This window comes from Cavia porcellus, unplaced genomic scaffold (genome assembly GCF_034190915.1).
Source record: "Cavia porcellus strain 051 isolate PalLab524CR breed Dunkin Hartley unplaced genomic scaffold, mCavPor4.1 scaffold_12, whole genome shotgun sequence".
In the NCBI taxonomy this organism is placed as follows: domain Eukaryota; kingdom Metazoa; phylum Chordata; class Mammalia; order Rodentia; family Caviidae; genus Cavia; species Cavia porcellus.
The window spans coordinates 25,004,030-25,019,560 of record NW_026947495.1 but is presented as its reverse complement, the minus strand read 5'-3'; the positions used below and the strand labels follow the sequence as shown (position 1 = coordinate 25,019,560).

General features: G+C 39.4%; 1 protein-coding gene across 5 annotated transcripts in view; it reads right to left on the bottom strand.

Moving 5' to 3' along the window:
• The window catches only part of Mgat5 (alpha-1,6-mannosylglycoprotein 6-beta-N-acetylglucosaminyltransferase), a 338,130-nt gene that overhangs the window by 97,832 nt on the left and 224,767 nt on the right, over window positions 1-15,531 (bottom strand). For all 5 annotated transcript variants that reach the window (XM_023561078.2, XM_063258973.1, XM_063258972.1 and 2 more), the window contains exons 9-10: window positions 14,165-14,299; window positions 8,534-8,667 (exon numbers count right to left, since the gene is read on the bottom strand). In XM_023561078.2, coding sequence (XP_023416846.2) covers window positions 8,534-8,667; window positions 14,165-14,299 — 269 coding nt within the window. The remainder of the gene's footprint in view (window positions 1-8,533; window positions 8,668-14,164; window positions 14,300-15,531) is intronic.

Here is a 15,531-nt window from a genome sequence, read left to right as displayed (position 1 = left end):
AGATGCCAGGGGAAGAAAAGAAGAAAAGCAAAGGAAATGAAACATAAATGCTAGGAATTATGGGGAAAATAAAGCAGAGGGAGAGGAGCACAAAGATGGAGAATCAAAGTGAATCTCACAGGAGCACACTGATTTAATCACTTCACAGTTTGCCTCAGGGTCACTTGGGCAGTGCATTCTTTTACATGCTGATTATCCTGAGCATCCTGTTATATTACCTTATTAAAATTCATGAAAAAAATTCCAAGTTTTGGTTACCCTGTATTTAAATAACTGGACTAGTAAACAGTCAAAGACCTGAGGCAGAGCTGTGAAAAGTCTAAGGGAAGAAGGCTCCAGAAGAGACAACTACTCCTGTAAAGGTCCTGGGGTAGGAATATGTCTGTGTCCATATGACACCTCAAGGAGGACAGACAGGAATGAGCAGTGAGTGTAGTAAGAGCTACTGTCAAATCATACCAGGCCTCAAAGCTGCTACTGCTAGATGTGCCTTTCCTTAAAGCGAGACGCCCATGAGCCACGGCACTGCGAGTAGAACAGAGCAATGCTCGACCTATGGTTTAACAAACTTCATTGGAAAACCTGAGTCTTTTGGTTCTTCATTCATTAATTCAACAAATGTTTATTTAAGACCAACCATGTGCAGAGGACCAATTCAAGTACTGAGAACTTGGCAAGAATCATACCAGCAGGGATTACAGAGTAGAATCTGGGCTGGGCTGGGGCTTGGTGGGTAAGAGCCACTGAGCAGAGTAGCTGGCTCGGAGAAGAAAGATGGGACGCTTCCTGCAAGGATGAGATGGACTATATCTGTAGACTGCAGTGGATGTGTGCATGTGTTGGCGTTAAGGGGAGGACAGGGGTTTCTGGGTAAAGCAACAGCCTGAATACCAGAGAGGACACAGCATCCTGCAAGATACCTAAAAGCCAAGAAGAGGCAGGACAACCCAAGAAAGGCCAGCAAGGCTAGAAGCTGTAGGAGTCAGACTCTGAATGTAGGGTTAGGAAGTGGGGCAGCCAAGTGAACATAGCTGTTCAACACAACAGCTGCAAGGTTCCCATGGTGCACTAAGACATTCACATGAGAAACAGAAGATGAGAAAGGAGTCTTAAATTCCATGGGTACTTTAGTGAAAAGGAACTGGGTTGAAGGGGGATTGAATAAATGCCACCTCTGGGGCTCAGTCTACTGTTGTGGGTGAATCATGCTTTAGAAACCTCTATTTCTCTCATCTGTGAACTGGAACTATGGTCCTGAAACACCATTGCTTTTGGAGACACTGATAGGGACCAATAAGAGAACATAAGCCAGGTCTCTAAACATTGGTCACTGCCACGTATCATTCAGTTCATACTGACCACACAGGCTTGATCTTACTTGGGGCACTTTGTCACTCTCTGTAATTGTAGCTTTATTCCTGTTCTGTTGGCCAATGAAAACTAAAACAAGAGCTGGAGGCTACCTGCTGATCTCAAAGGGTTAGAGGAGTGGCTGCTAAGCAAGAAAGTGGGGAGACAGAGGGAACCCTGCAATGTAGAGCCAGAGAAAAGCCACCTCCTTCTGTAGACAAATAAAATGGAACAAGATATCACTAGAAAAGAAGAGATTGTCATTTTGTAAATGGTTAATCATGGTGGCGAGACTTCCAACTTCAAGGCAACAAAGCCTGCGTTTTAATCACTTCACTTTGGGCATTTGGTTCTCATAGCTGGTGAAAACAAAGATTTTCAAAGTGTGGTACTGAGTCCCATGGTACCAGCATCAACTGGATCTTGTTAGAAAGGTAAATTCTCTAGCCCATCATAGGCTCTACACTCTGTATGTCTTAGTTTCTTTTCTCCTTGCCGAGACAACATATCCAATGCCCATAGTTAAGGGAGGAAAAGCTTATCTAGTTCACAGTTTGTAGAGGTCTCAGTCATAATCAGTTGGCTCCAAGGCACATAGGGCAGAGGGGCAGCAGTTCAGGGTGGCAGAAGATAGCAAAAGCAACAAGGGCCTTAACAGCATCTGTCTGCCCTTCTTATCTCATCCAGACTACTGGATATGGTGGTGGTCTGATTTAGTAATCCAGTGGACTGATTTAGTAATCACACACACTTAATCCTAGCATTGCACCATGAATTGACTGCACACCCTAGAATCTGCCACCTCTGAAAAAGCTCTATGACTACATGAAGTTTTGGGAGGATGTCTAGACACAAACAGTAACATTGCGTCAATAAGCTTTCCAGGTGATTTTACTTGAGGTTTAGAATCAATAGCAGAGGGGTCATAGTGTTGGGCTCAAATCCTTGCTTTGCCATTTATATCTTGGCCAGGTTTCTTCAGACATCTGATGCTCAGCTTGAATAACAGGAATTGTCATATTTATATATGCAAAGCACAGGAACCAGGATAGCCTGTCTCCCACCAGCTGCAAACCCCAACTGGATGAACTGGCATTCACTCCAACTAGCTCCTTCCCTGTAGCTGTTTAACAAAAACAGTATGGATATTTCCCCCAATACCTGATTCTAAAATCCTTAAAAGAGAAAAAACACTGGAAGTGAAGTTTTGTGAGTCAAGAAACCAACTTGGAGAAGATGATGGCTTTAGCCTCTGATTCCTGTGAAGGTCATAGCATGTAGCATTTAGTTCTCTGCTCTGCCTTTTCTGGTAACTAACAGTAGGCTTCTGTTTTTTACACTTCTTCACTCTAGCCTACATTTTCGGCACTGTGAACAAGGGTGCCTGGCTATTCTGCTTTACCTGGTTGGGAGTGGTTCTTCCCATGCAGCCCATGTAGCTAGAAAACTGGTATAAGCTGGTCACTTCACAGTGAACCAACTCTTCAAAAAACAGTTCCAGGCACAAGTGAGGGGACAAGCAGAATATGCCTCTCTGTTCACATCTGCCCTGCTCCATTCACCGTGCCTGTTACTGCAAAGTGGAAATACGATACAGCCTTGTTTTTATAAGTGCACTGCCTGATCCTTCTTAAAGTAAGCTTCTGAACAGCAGAGACTCGAGGATCTACAGGTATTGAGTGATATTCTGCATTGAGCAACTAACTGAAATCAACAACTAAATAAACATTCCAATAAAACTTTATTTCATGCTCATAGGGAAAAAATCCTCAGGTTTAGTTACCTGTTGACTCCCTATTAAGCACCATATAGGGATTTGGGAAAGGGGATGGTTCAAAAACATCTAAGGAGCTGGAGATAAAATGGGAAGGCTCTAAACTGAACACCTCCAGAATCCTCAATCTGTTCCTTATTCATTGTCCCATTATAGCTCCATCTTTTCGCCTCAATCGTCCTCACATACCAAGAAACACTCTGTACTCCACAGCATGGAGGACAACATGGAATGCCCAGAAGGTGTATTTTGCAATGTTGCCACATAGCAAATAACACCTTAATCACTTTAGTTACTCAACAAATAAAATAAGCCTGCATAGATTTTGCTTAGGGAACCAGAATGTGCTGCACAGCAGTGATGTGGATTGAGAAGCTACAGCCTACGGTCTCTGAAGGTTGCTAAAACTTTTGTGGGATATTAACGAACAAAAAAAGATCTATGCTGAAGCTTATCTCAAACAGTTGGGGGGAGGGCAACCTCATCAAAGTGCAACTGCTGCTTTCAGCTAGTCTCCAGGGAAGGAAAAAATTCAATTAGATAAAGATTTTTATCCCAGCTGATATTTTTACATAAACCAGATGAAGTTGTGAAAGTGGGTGTTGAACAGATAATTAGAGCTATTCAAATATGGCATAATACATGGTTCAAATAATCAATTTGAGGGCTTTACTTTTCTCTTTTAAGGGGTTTAGGCAAACAATGTGTCTATTTTACTTTTTTAAGTGAGCAGACTTTTCTTCATTGTTTACTAAGGTATAACACACCTTGTTTGAGACTGAAATAAAAAAAGATTGCTTTAAGGAGTGTAAAGCAAGCAGTATTTGCAGGGACTAAGACAGAGTCTAAAATGATGCCTAGATATAAAGCCAACCCACACATCTGGCAAGCACAGAAAATCCCACCATTAATTTTCTACAAATAAAAACAAAATATCTGTAAATACATACACATGAGGAGATGGTCACTTAATGGTCTCTAAAACGGCACTGGAAATATTTTCAAGCCTGAGTAGAAGCTTGAAAAAGAATATGATATATTAAGTAAAAATAAAGGAGCTGCAAAATTTATATATCTAAATCTCTTATATATACATAGGTAAATATATATCTATGTAAAAAAATACACATGGTAAAAAATAGTAATGGTTACAGGGTTTTGAGGAACTTTTTTCAGCGGGAGAAGACCGTCCTTGTTTTTGTAATATGGTTGCTCTTCTTAGAGACTGGAAAGATAGAGGTAGTCATTGAAATAGTCTTAATGATTATTTTGCTATGTTGATGATATGAAGGAGGTACGGGTGGCTACAAATATGGATGGTGCTCTCTGAGAGGTCAAGACCTACAGGGATACAGTATGTGTTGGGTCAGAGAAGAAAAGGGAAACGAGTCCAGGGAGCCAAGGAATGTGAACACTTTGCTATGGAGTATGGACGGGACTCTTGAGACAGAGGGAAGGCCCTGGAGGCTCAGAGAAGGATGAAGGTTTGATCTAAACTGAGTTTTCAAGAGCAGCTCTACAGAGCCTAGTTCCACAGCCATGCTAAATGCAGACACGAGGTGAAAACAGGAACAAGGGCCCTAAAACAGCAATGGTATTGCTTCCAGGAAAAAGTCATCACTCAACTGATCTAATTAAAGGGTCTTAGTACTATCTCACTACCTGGTCCTGATTAGGAAGGGATCAAAAATAGTAGTCATGCTGCTACATCCTAAAATGCCCAACTTTACACAGGATACAGAGTGGGTCATGCCAGGGAATTTCTAAGATTTGGGACAAAACACACACACACACACATACACATACTCTCTCTTTCTCTCTCTCTGGTTTTTTGATTTGTAGAATATGTACCACATTAGCAAGAAATCAGAAAAAAAAACAGAAAAAGGTTTCAAGTAAGAAATATGACAGAAACACTTAAGAAAGCTAACATGTTCTGGTCCAGTATATTTCATTTGGCTGGCCCTAAAGAGCTTGCACCAGTGAGTAAATTCTTCTCTTTTTCTGTGCCCAGTGCCCTCTGTACTGTACACATGCTGGAATACTACTAAGTTTCCTAAAACAATTGATTTGAGTCTGAAAGGAAAATTCTTGGTCTTTAAATTTTTTACCAGGCACCTCAACAATAGAAAGCAATCTAAATACACAGAAGTCTCATATTCTCAATGTATGAGCACATTTACATATCAATTATAAAATGATGACCTTCAGACCATGTACGAAGTACTACTGAATTTCATTTTTAAAAATATTAAGAAGTAAATATAACTTTGAACATTTTCTTTTTATATTCAAGGGAACAGTCTTTCCCTTTAGACCACTAGAATAGCCACAATTATCCAACTATCTGGGATGGACATCATTCTTCTGTCACAGAGAATGGGACCTTCTGGAAAGGAAGCCTCCAGGTTCACTGTGGCCAGGTTCAAATGGGAAGATGCAGGAGATACTGTTTTCTGTTGCAAATTCTCCAGCCCACATACATTTATCTTGATATGATAAATGCCTCAAACTGCTTCATTTCCCTACCCATTTCCATATTTCCTCCATTCAAGACAGCCTCACCCATGAGAAAGTTTTCCATCAACCTGTCGTATGATGGATTTAGAACCACTGGTGATGACTCACTTCACTGTCTCATTAAGATCCTCAAAATGCTGATTTGCTAATTCTTCATTCCTTCTGCATTTATTATGTCTGATTTCTCTGTGATTAACAACTTTTTCTCATCAACCATTTGATTATTTCTAAGATAATTTGTGTTGGAAAGGCAGGAAGATCAAAACTGGCTTTTTCCACCTTTATTTTTTAGAATGAGTTGGTGCTCTAGCAACTTGTAAAGCTGACTATACTTTGTGGGGTTTTCTTGCTTGAAGTTTGGTCTTGCAAATTCATTTTATAATTCATTTTGGTCTCAACTTTTTTTGTCATTTGTCTGATTTTAATCTACTAAAACTGGTCTTCTCTTCCTGCTCAGACTACCCTGTTTTGGGATTCTATGTCTTCCTGATTCCACCCCAGTGTTCATTCTTAGCTTCTTTTCCTTTGTTTAAACCATAAGATGGTCCATCTTGAATATTCCCTGAAGTGGACCTGCAACTAGCTCTTGATCCTAAAAGGAGGCTCCTTTCAGTGAGAAAAAGTATTTAGGGAACCACATTATGAGTGCTGAGGTATGCACTGCTATACATCAGGCTGCCTTTACTTTTTTGGTCTTTTCCAAAGCACAGAGATAGGACTTCTTTTTAAAGAAAGAAAGGGGGACTGGGGATTTAGCTCAGTGGCATAAGCACCTGCCTTGCAAGCAGGCGGTCGTGAGTTTAATCTCCGGTACCAATAAAAATGAAAAAGACAAAAAAAAAAAAAAAAAAAAAAAAAAAAGAAGAAAGAAAGGAAGGAAGGAAGGAAGAGAGTTCATATTGATGTTTTCTATTCAAGTTGACTCTTATATAGTCTTTACTCCAATTCTCCCATTTATCAAATACCTGAAAGCTTAGATCCTACACTACAACAGTTTCAAATAACAATATATTTTTTTACTATGAATGTACAGGCAAATCATAGTGCTGATGGGGTTTGTTGATGTTTTGCCATAAGGTTTTTTGTTTGTTCGTTTGCAAGATAGTATTATGTACTTTTTCTAGGTTTTAGGGGTGGAACCCAGGGTCTCATGTATGCTAATTAAATACTCTTATGACTGAGCTACATTTCCATCCTTTTTATACTTATTTCAAGACAAGGCCCTGTTAACTAGTGCAGGATGACCCCAAACTTGTGATCCTCCTCTCTTGGCCCTGAGTAGGTGGGATTACATTTCAGTAACATTTTAAACAGTGACCTTCTTTCAATTCAACCAACCAGCACTATGAAACACAAAATAAGTTTGCAGGGCTCTAAATCCCAACATTCTCAAAGAGAAGCCTATAGTTTCTGGAACCTCTCTGCTCTCTAGGCATGGACACAGGAAAACACCATGTTTTGGAGGACACATGCCTACCAACTACATCTTCCAGGAGCTTAAGCCTTCTGGACAAAGGTAACATCTTATGACACTTGGCATGTAACATACAGTTTGCTTCTTAAGTTTGTTTGGTGCCATGTCATCCTAGCCTCTCAAAGTTTCATAGCAAAGGCAAACCACAAGCTTAACTCTAATCATGCCTCACCATGCTGACAGCCACCTGTCACCTAAGATGCCAAATCCTGATCTATGTGATAGGGACAAGTTGCAATAACAGGCTAATTATTAATTATTATTATGGAGCAGTGATAATGTTGACAAGGCACAGAGCACACCCTTACCAACCTCTTTGAGCTGAATGATCTTAAATATAAGTTGATTTTAAAAACTATTCTCTTCATCAGCCAGAACTCTTCTTAATTTTCTCCTTCGTAGAACTGATACCCAAGGATTAATCCAATGTGCTGCTGTTACATTCAGGCTATATATTAAGGGGACAGAGTGTATGTGTGGTGGAAAAGGCAGGCAGACTGACATCTCTGAAGTAATTTCTAGAATGGAAAACTTTGGGTTAAAATTATACTGATAATTTTTTCTAAAATGGGAATTCTCTACTCTTAAGCATCCAAATCAACTGTTTAACTCATGTAGCTGTTCTTTTTCAGAAAAGAACTTGGCTTTGTCACTATGGTGTACTGACTTAAGTAATACATTTGTTTTTGGCACAAATGCTATCAAGTTTGGTATTCAGATTCACAGTCATCAATAATTGGAAATAAGGCTCTACTGAGGCAGGCAAGTGGAAAGCAATAGTAAGAACCCTCTTGAGGAAAAAAAAGGCCTAGAAACAAAAAATTCGGAAAGTCTAACAGTGGGCCTCAGCTCACCGTTAGTTTTCTGCACTCTCACTCCACCTACATAAAACAAACACTGCTTCTCAAGACAATGCTATCAGGTTAGTAGGAGGAGTGAAAATCTCATTCTGAGTCTAACATCCAGGAAGCCAGTAAAATATAAAACTGAGTTTAAACCAGCTGCTCATAGGAAGGGGGAGACTTTTCTTTGAAAAGTCTGGCACTTGATATGTTAAGATATAGTTATATAAAAAGTGGACTGACACAGAAGACATTATTCCTCATTAACAAGGAAGGGCACTCTGAATGACATCACTGTGGCCCAAGGCAAGCCAAGGTTATACCAGTCAGCAGCTGTCCCCAAGTTCTTTTCTAATAGCAACTTATAGTCAACATTTTTCTCTACATCTCCAGGGCTTTTCACAAAATGCTCACATAGCTTTTCAACTCCAATTAAAGAAAAAATTCAATTATTCCCAAGGAAAAGGTTCAAGAGCACACACTTCTACAGCTAAGGGTCCTGTAAATAACTACCTAATAGGTAGCTGTCTTCAGTGGCATTCTGGAAAGCAGAGGAGAAACATAAATACTCACGGAACATGGTATAAAACTGCTGAGGGTTCAGATTCCATTTTCCCCAGGGGGTCTTGTGACCTTTGGACTGGGCATAATTTGCATGATTAAACTCTGGCTCAGTACCAAATGAATCCAGGACTCGAAGCATGCACCTGAAAGAAAACATGATGTGTGTGAAGCTACAACCTTGACCTCAAAAGAGAAAGCTCTAGCCTCTTCTCTGAAGATTACCAAAAATAGACAAAATGCTACCAGGGCCAGGGATATGGCTCAGTGACACAGCGCCTGCTTGGCATGCATAATGTCCTGAGTTTGATTCCTGGTATCAGAAGAAAAAAAAAAAGCTAGCAGGCAGGAACTGATAGGTGTTATTATTATTTTGCAGGCTCAGGAATTGAACCCACAGCTTTGCACATACTGGGCAACCATTCTATCTCTGAGTTACATCCCCAGCCAATCACGTTCTATGGCATGCAGTAGGCTGTTGTATCATGGGAAGCTCTGTAAGATTCACTACTATAACTGATAAACCAAACATCTACGTGAGTGATTTGAGAACCACAGCAATCACAAAGTAGACAGCATTTACTTCAAATGGCCTGACTGATGGCACAGAGGACTGCTCAAATATCATTCAAATGAAAAGTCCCTGAAAGCCACAGCTGGGGACTGCGAAACTTGCTGTCTCATACTCAGCACACACCCAGAGCCACACACACAGCAGTTATTAAAGAAACAGAGCTACCACCTCTACTGAGCTCAGTCTGCTTAAAGCACAAGCCATGCATTGTCTTTTCCAGCATAAATGTGTAACATTTGTATCAGCCAACTAGACTATTTGGTTAGATACAGATTATGTTATTGTGAGGAATTCCCTGAAAGTTCGTATGTCAGAAACTTAATCGTCAAATTGCTATGTTGATGGTAGTCTGAGGTGGGGCCTTTGAGAAGTACTTAGGGTTAGATGAGGTTAAGAAGGTGGGGTGCCCATTATGGTATTAGTGGTTTCATAAGAAAAGGAGGAGACACAGGAGCTTGTGCCACCTGGATCCTGATCTCTGTCCTTGTCATGTCTTCCTCCAGGTTATGGCACAACAACATGGTCCTCTCCAGATGGGGGCCCCTATACCTGGGACTTTCCAGCTTCTGCAATGGTGAGAAATTAATTTCATTTCATCATATACTCAGGTTCAGTATTCTGTCATGGCCCCACAAGGAGGACTATGCTTAGAATTTTAGTGAAAAGGTGTGACAGTTTTTACATACCTAATAACAGCAAAATTTACTACTTTATTTCTAGAGCCTGACAAAATGAAACCACAGATATTTCATTTGTCTGTGCCACCAAAGGCCACAGTTGGTCCTAATACCTACTTTTGTGTGGCTGTGCACTAGGACGGTCTTTAGATTCTTAAATGATTAAAAAATAAGAAAATATTCTGTGATGTGAAAATTATATGGCTTTCATATTTACGCATTTAAAAATAAAAGTTTTACGTGAATGTAGTAACACTGTGTCCCCACAGTGCCTGCCACCACCTTCATGTTCTAGGAACAGAGCTGATGAACATGTGTATGAACTACAAAGCCTCAAATATTTACTAGGAGGCCCCTGATAGATGTCTTTTGGCTACATCTTTAGAGGGCAGAATGAATTACCAGCTGGAAGAAGTTAATACTGAAACAAAATTTACTGACCTTGGTTACCTGACTTCATCACTAAATCTCAAAGCATGCATGTAATTTAAGCTCTGAATGGCTAATAAGAGCACCTATTTTCTCTTGCTACTTATCACTAATACTTCTAAATAACTTTTACAGGACCAATAAGCATAAAGTAAATAAAAATTAAAAGCAAACATTTTAGAATCAGATGCAGGCAATGACTTTTAAGGAAAATACAATTTCTGGTTTAAAAATTTCACTTCACTAAGAGTCTGAAACAAGAGCAATAACAACAAAATCCAAATACCAGAATGGGTTTTCTAGGAACCACAGCTGTTAACTGCCATTTTTGTGTGTTGATTTTCTTACTGCCATTTGTTTACATAAGAAAGAAAAAAAAAAAAAAAAAAAAAAAAAAAAAACAGAGCAGGAGGAAAGGCCATGACCACAGAATGAAATAAAAGCTGACCACAGAAATAGTTCCCTTGTTTGTGTGGCTTTAATTGAACATGCTGTCATCAAAATGGCAATTTTCTTAAGACAGGGTCTTACTATGATGCCCAGGTTGCCCATGAACCCCTGGGTTCCCATGATCCTTTTGCCTTAGTATGCTGTGCAGCTGGGACTCTGGGTGCACATCACCATGCCTGGCTTGGCAATCTTCACAGTACGAAGGACAGGGACTTCAGCCTGGCAACCCATAGAGAAAGAAACAGGCCCCACAGCCTCAGAAAAACAAATCATGTCTAGATTCTTCTCCTAAGTTTGGCTGGTGACTGTATTTTTAATTTTGAATTTTATTATTGTTACTATTAATTTGGATAATTAAAGCAAATCTTAGGAACAAAGTTCCCTGGTAAGAGCCTATCTCCTGGTGGCCACAGTGTTTAGAGTCAAGATGTAAGCTATATCTAGTTTCCTGGCAACAAGACTATAATGATGTCTCAAGAAACTTACAATTCAACATCTTTATCTTGAAGCTCTGGCTGAAGCACTGTGCATTTTTTTTTTTTAGCATATATTAGTTTGTTTTATATACCAGCAACAGGGGACTGACCTTATCTATGATATGGGAGACCTAAAATTGTAGTTTTCATTCTTTGATCACTTTTTCCATCTGTTTTGGAATTAGGTTTGTGTTTTTAATCTTTATGTCATGTTTCTAATGTCTTGGTGTGTCTGGGGCATCAGGAACAGACTAATGACTTAAAAAAGATACTTGTTTAGATTCTTAAGGCAGCTTGCCTTCTGCTAACAGGAACCTTAGTGCAGTGCCCCAGGACTCCTGCAACATTCTTCTTACTCTCAGCTATAATCTTTTAAGATGGATACCCCCAAGCTTGTGCCAGGAGCTTTCTGTTTTTGGAGTTTGATGTAAAACATGGCATGTGCAGCACTTTTTGCATCTTATATCTCCTCAATGCTCAGCAAAAGGCCTCACATGAAGCAGAAGAGTGTGAGTTCCTAACAGAATTTTACCTGCATATACATAGTTTTTTAATAAATGTCTGATTGAATTTTATAGATCCTCATGTAAACTAGGTAGAATTTATGATATTTCTTCCAAGATCAACAGGCTTGAAGAGCTTGCTTCCAATTGAGAAATTGGATGAAAACACTAGATTTAATTTATAGTACCTACCATCAACCAACGTGAACACAGACAGTCCTGACTGTAGATAAGAAACTTTTTAGAGGATCTGTTTAGTATTTTGATGAACTCTCAGCTCAATCATTCCAAAGACTGCAGGGCTAAAGCACTAATGGATCCCCTGTCTGCCATCACTAATGCAGACTGGTCATTAAAAAAGAGCAGACAAACATTACACTTTCCATAAAATCCCTCTGAGATATGCCTTTCCATACAACGCAAGTCAAATACCAATATACAGTGACCATTTTAATAACAGCACTGCCTCTCTTAATTGACCTAAACTCTACCGCTGAGAGTATTTTCCATCCAAACAGCTCTTCTTAATGGTAAGGACATGAGAGTCTAGGGAGGTCTGAACTGCGTAGATTCCTTCGCACATTTTCCAAATGTCTGCCATTCACAAAATGCCAGAAAACAACAGCCCTGACCTTCTTTCTTTAAGGCTACAACAAACCAAACCCTTAAACAATTGCCTTCACCTACATGGCTATTAACCAAGAAGAAAGATGGTTATTTCTATACAACTGAGAACAAATGTAAGAAAAAAATGTGCGAGAGTAATGCAGACCTCAATGAAACACACACACACACACACACACACACGAAACAGGAGAGACATGATATAAAATGCAGAGTGCTATACTGGCCCAAACCAAGATTGTATTTTTCTTTCTTTATTTTATGAAATTATATGCCAAAAAGGAAAAGAATGAGAATCTATATATCTATTCCATCAACAATCTCTATTCCATCTCTCTCCTTCTTATGAATATTTGTTGTTCAATAAGAAAAATCAATGTTGTTGGGGAAAAACCCTGTATATTCAAAGGGAATTTTACTGACAAGGGATATTCTCCCCTCTATGCTTTTGAGAAGATTTTTAGTATTCTTAGTTTTAATTTCTGTCTGATTTCTGAAGAATTCCAGTCTGATACAACCTTGGGCAAATCAAGTTGCTAATATTAACCTTAACTAACCTGAAAGAGGAGACAGGAGTTTAGACCATTCAAATTATTTTACTGGTTAAGTTGGAAGACCCATCAATATACCACCTTACCCAAAAGCAACAGAAAAGAAACTTAACAAGATTTCCATGTATACTAACTTAAAGATTTTCCAGATGCTCACTTGGGAATTGGGTTAGAAGTGGAGATCAGCATTTACTGCCCCTGGTACAGGGGTTCCCTAGCCTTCAAACTTTGTACCCATATTCATGAACCACTGATCCTACTAAACAGAAGATTATTTAAATTTAGCTATCTTTCAAAATTACTTTTAAGAGTCAGGTGTGATGGTACATACTTGCAAATCCCAGCACTTGGGAAGCTGAAGCAGGAGGACTATCACAAGTTTAAGGCCAGCCTGCATTACATGAGTTCGAGGCTAGACTAAATTGTATAGAGTCCCTGTCTTAAAAACAAAACAAAACTTTTATAATAATCTTTTATACACAATAAATAAAATTCAGCATCAATGGTAATAAGCAGAAGATAACTAAAAATAAAGCCTCCTTTATTGTGCTGATTGTGCTTGAAGGCTAGTACATGCAACCACTCTCACCACGCATGCAGGTATAAGAGTGCTGGAGATACAGTAATAAGCGGTGCCTTCTCAGAAAGGGTGAAAGAAAACTGAAAAAATAATATATCTCATTCTACAGCTTAAGTTAATTAGTGCCACACTTACGGACCACTGAGATTGTTTCAAATATTGAATCCTGGTCTCAAGCTCCTACCCACGTGAACTCTGAGCTCACCCACTAAACAATAAACACTGCACAGAGCTCACCGCAGTTATACCGAGCACAGACTGATCTCAAAAAGGAAAATCCCTTAGTCTTCACACAAGATGTTCCAACTTTTCCTCTCAGGTATGACAAGAACATCATGAGGGAAAAGGTAAGATAGAAATGAGTCATTATCTCATATCCAAGGACCACCAAAAGGACAATCTCTAGACTTTAAAAAATCCTTACTTTATTAAATAGATGAGGCCAGCTTAGGCATACTGAAAGAAGAATTTATAGTATTAAGGAGGCTTGACACTTGTTTTCTCAAGATATCAATGAAAATAATGAATAGCCCTAGGAAGAAGAAAATCACTGTGCAAATTCTGAATTTCACCTAAAATGAGAAATATTCCATACTGTTCAAAAAATATTTAATCATCTATTTCTATGCACAACCACATAATTTTTGTTAGGGAAAAAGAACAAGGAAGGAGGAAGAAAGGAAGGGAGAGAGAGAGAGAAAAAGAAAAGAAAAGAAAAGAAAAGAAAGAAAAAGAAAGGAAGGAAGGAAGGAAGGAAGGAAAGAGTATATTGTACTTACTGGTAATGAACCCAAGATGGTCCTAGAGTTTTCTTGAACTGAGCAAGTCCCACAATATCAATATAAATGAGCTCGACGACTCTGTCTCCTACAGTTGGGCAGCCAGACCGGTTCCCTACAACCTTCTTCATAATTCTACAGAAAAAGGGCATAAACAAGGGAAGAAAAGAAATCACTTACTTTCAGGTACTAAACCTGGCAAATTTCACAGGCAAATATTCACTCCTCAGATTTTTATTAGAGAGGATAAAATGGTCTTTCCAAGTCTTCTACCTATCTCAGTTCTTCAGACCTCTCAATTCCAACCTAGAAGCCCGATTCTGCATCATGAGAAAGCAAACAGCACTGTGAATATAACATCTGCAATCAAGGAAGATGTGGGTCTGCATCCATCTTCACTAGACAGCAGCTCTGAGACCTCTGAGAAGGTACCACCTAGCTTCAATATCTGTTTCCCCATCCCCCAGGGGAGGGGGAGGATTGAATACAAAGACGACATTTTACCTCTTACTATCTGACCTCTCCATTCTCTAAATGTCTTTAATTTTTAGGCTTTATAGTACTGATTACTTTTTATTTAGTCTTGCCCTGTTCGCTAATTTTTTCTGTTGTCTCACTCTGTTGCTCACTTGGAAAGTGGGTTAGAAGTGGAGATCAGCACTTACTACCACTGCTACAGGGGTTCCCTAGCCTTCAAATTTCTCCTTTTAACTAGACTGCATTCCGGAACTGGCGCTGTGGACTGTACTTTTTCATTTTTTTACCCAGTGTTTCACTCATGTACTCATGTATTTGTTGTCCAATAAGAAAAATACTGAAAAAATAATACATCTCATTCTACAGCTTAAGTTAATTAGTGCCACATTTATGGACCACTGAGATTGTTTCAAATATTGAATCATGGTCTCAACTCCTACCTACCACCTAGACCTACCACCTACCCACCTACCGACCACCTAGACATACAAAGCCACACCTGTACTCAGGAGATGATAGTGGACTTGAGTAGTATGCCAAATTCATGGATATGAAGAAATACTAAGCAGCTCCTATTTATTCAGAAGCAGTCATTACTCTCTCTTCTTTAGCACTATCACCCTTCATGATAATCTTTACCACTCTGTGGAAGTCCTACTCCAAAGGACCAAGGTCACACACAGGGTTATGCTCTCCAGGGCTATTCCTCTACTATTTCAGGCACCCTCTCTTTTTCCACTGGGGTTGGTTCCATAGAACCAATTTCTTCCTAAAGGTTGGAAAACTTTCCATAAGGGCTTGAAAACAAATACTTTTATCTCTGCAGACCATACCACTCTGCCACTGGAGGTTAAGGTGGCCATAACAGTATGTAACAATGAAGGTAGTTG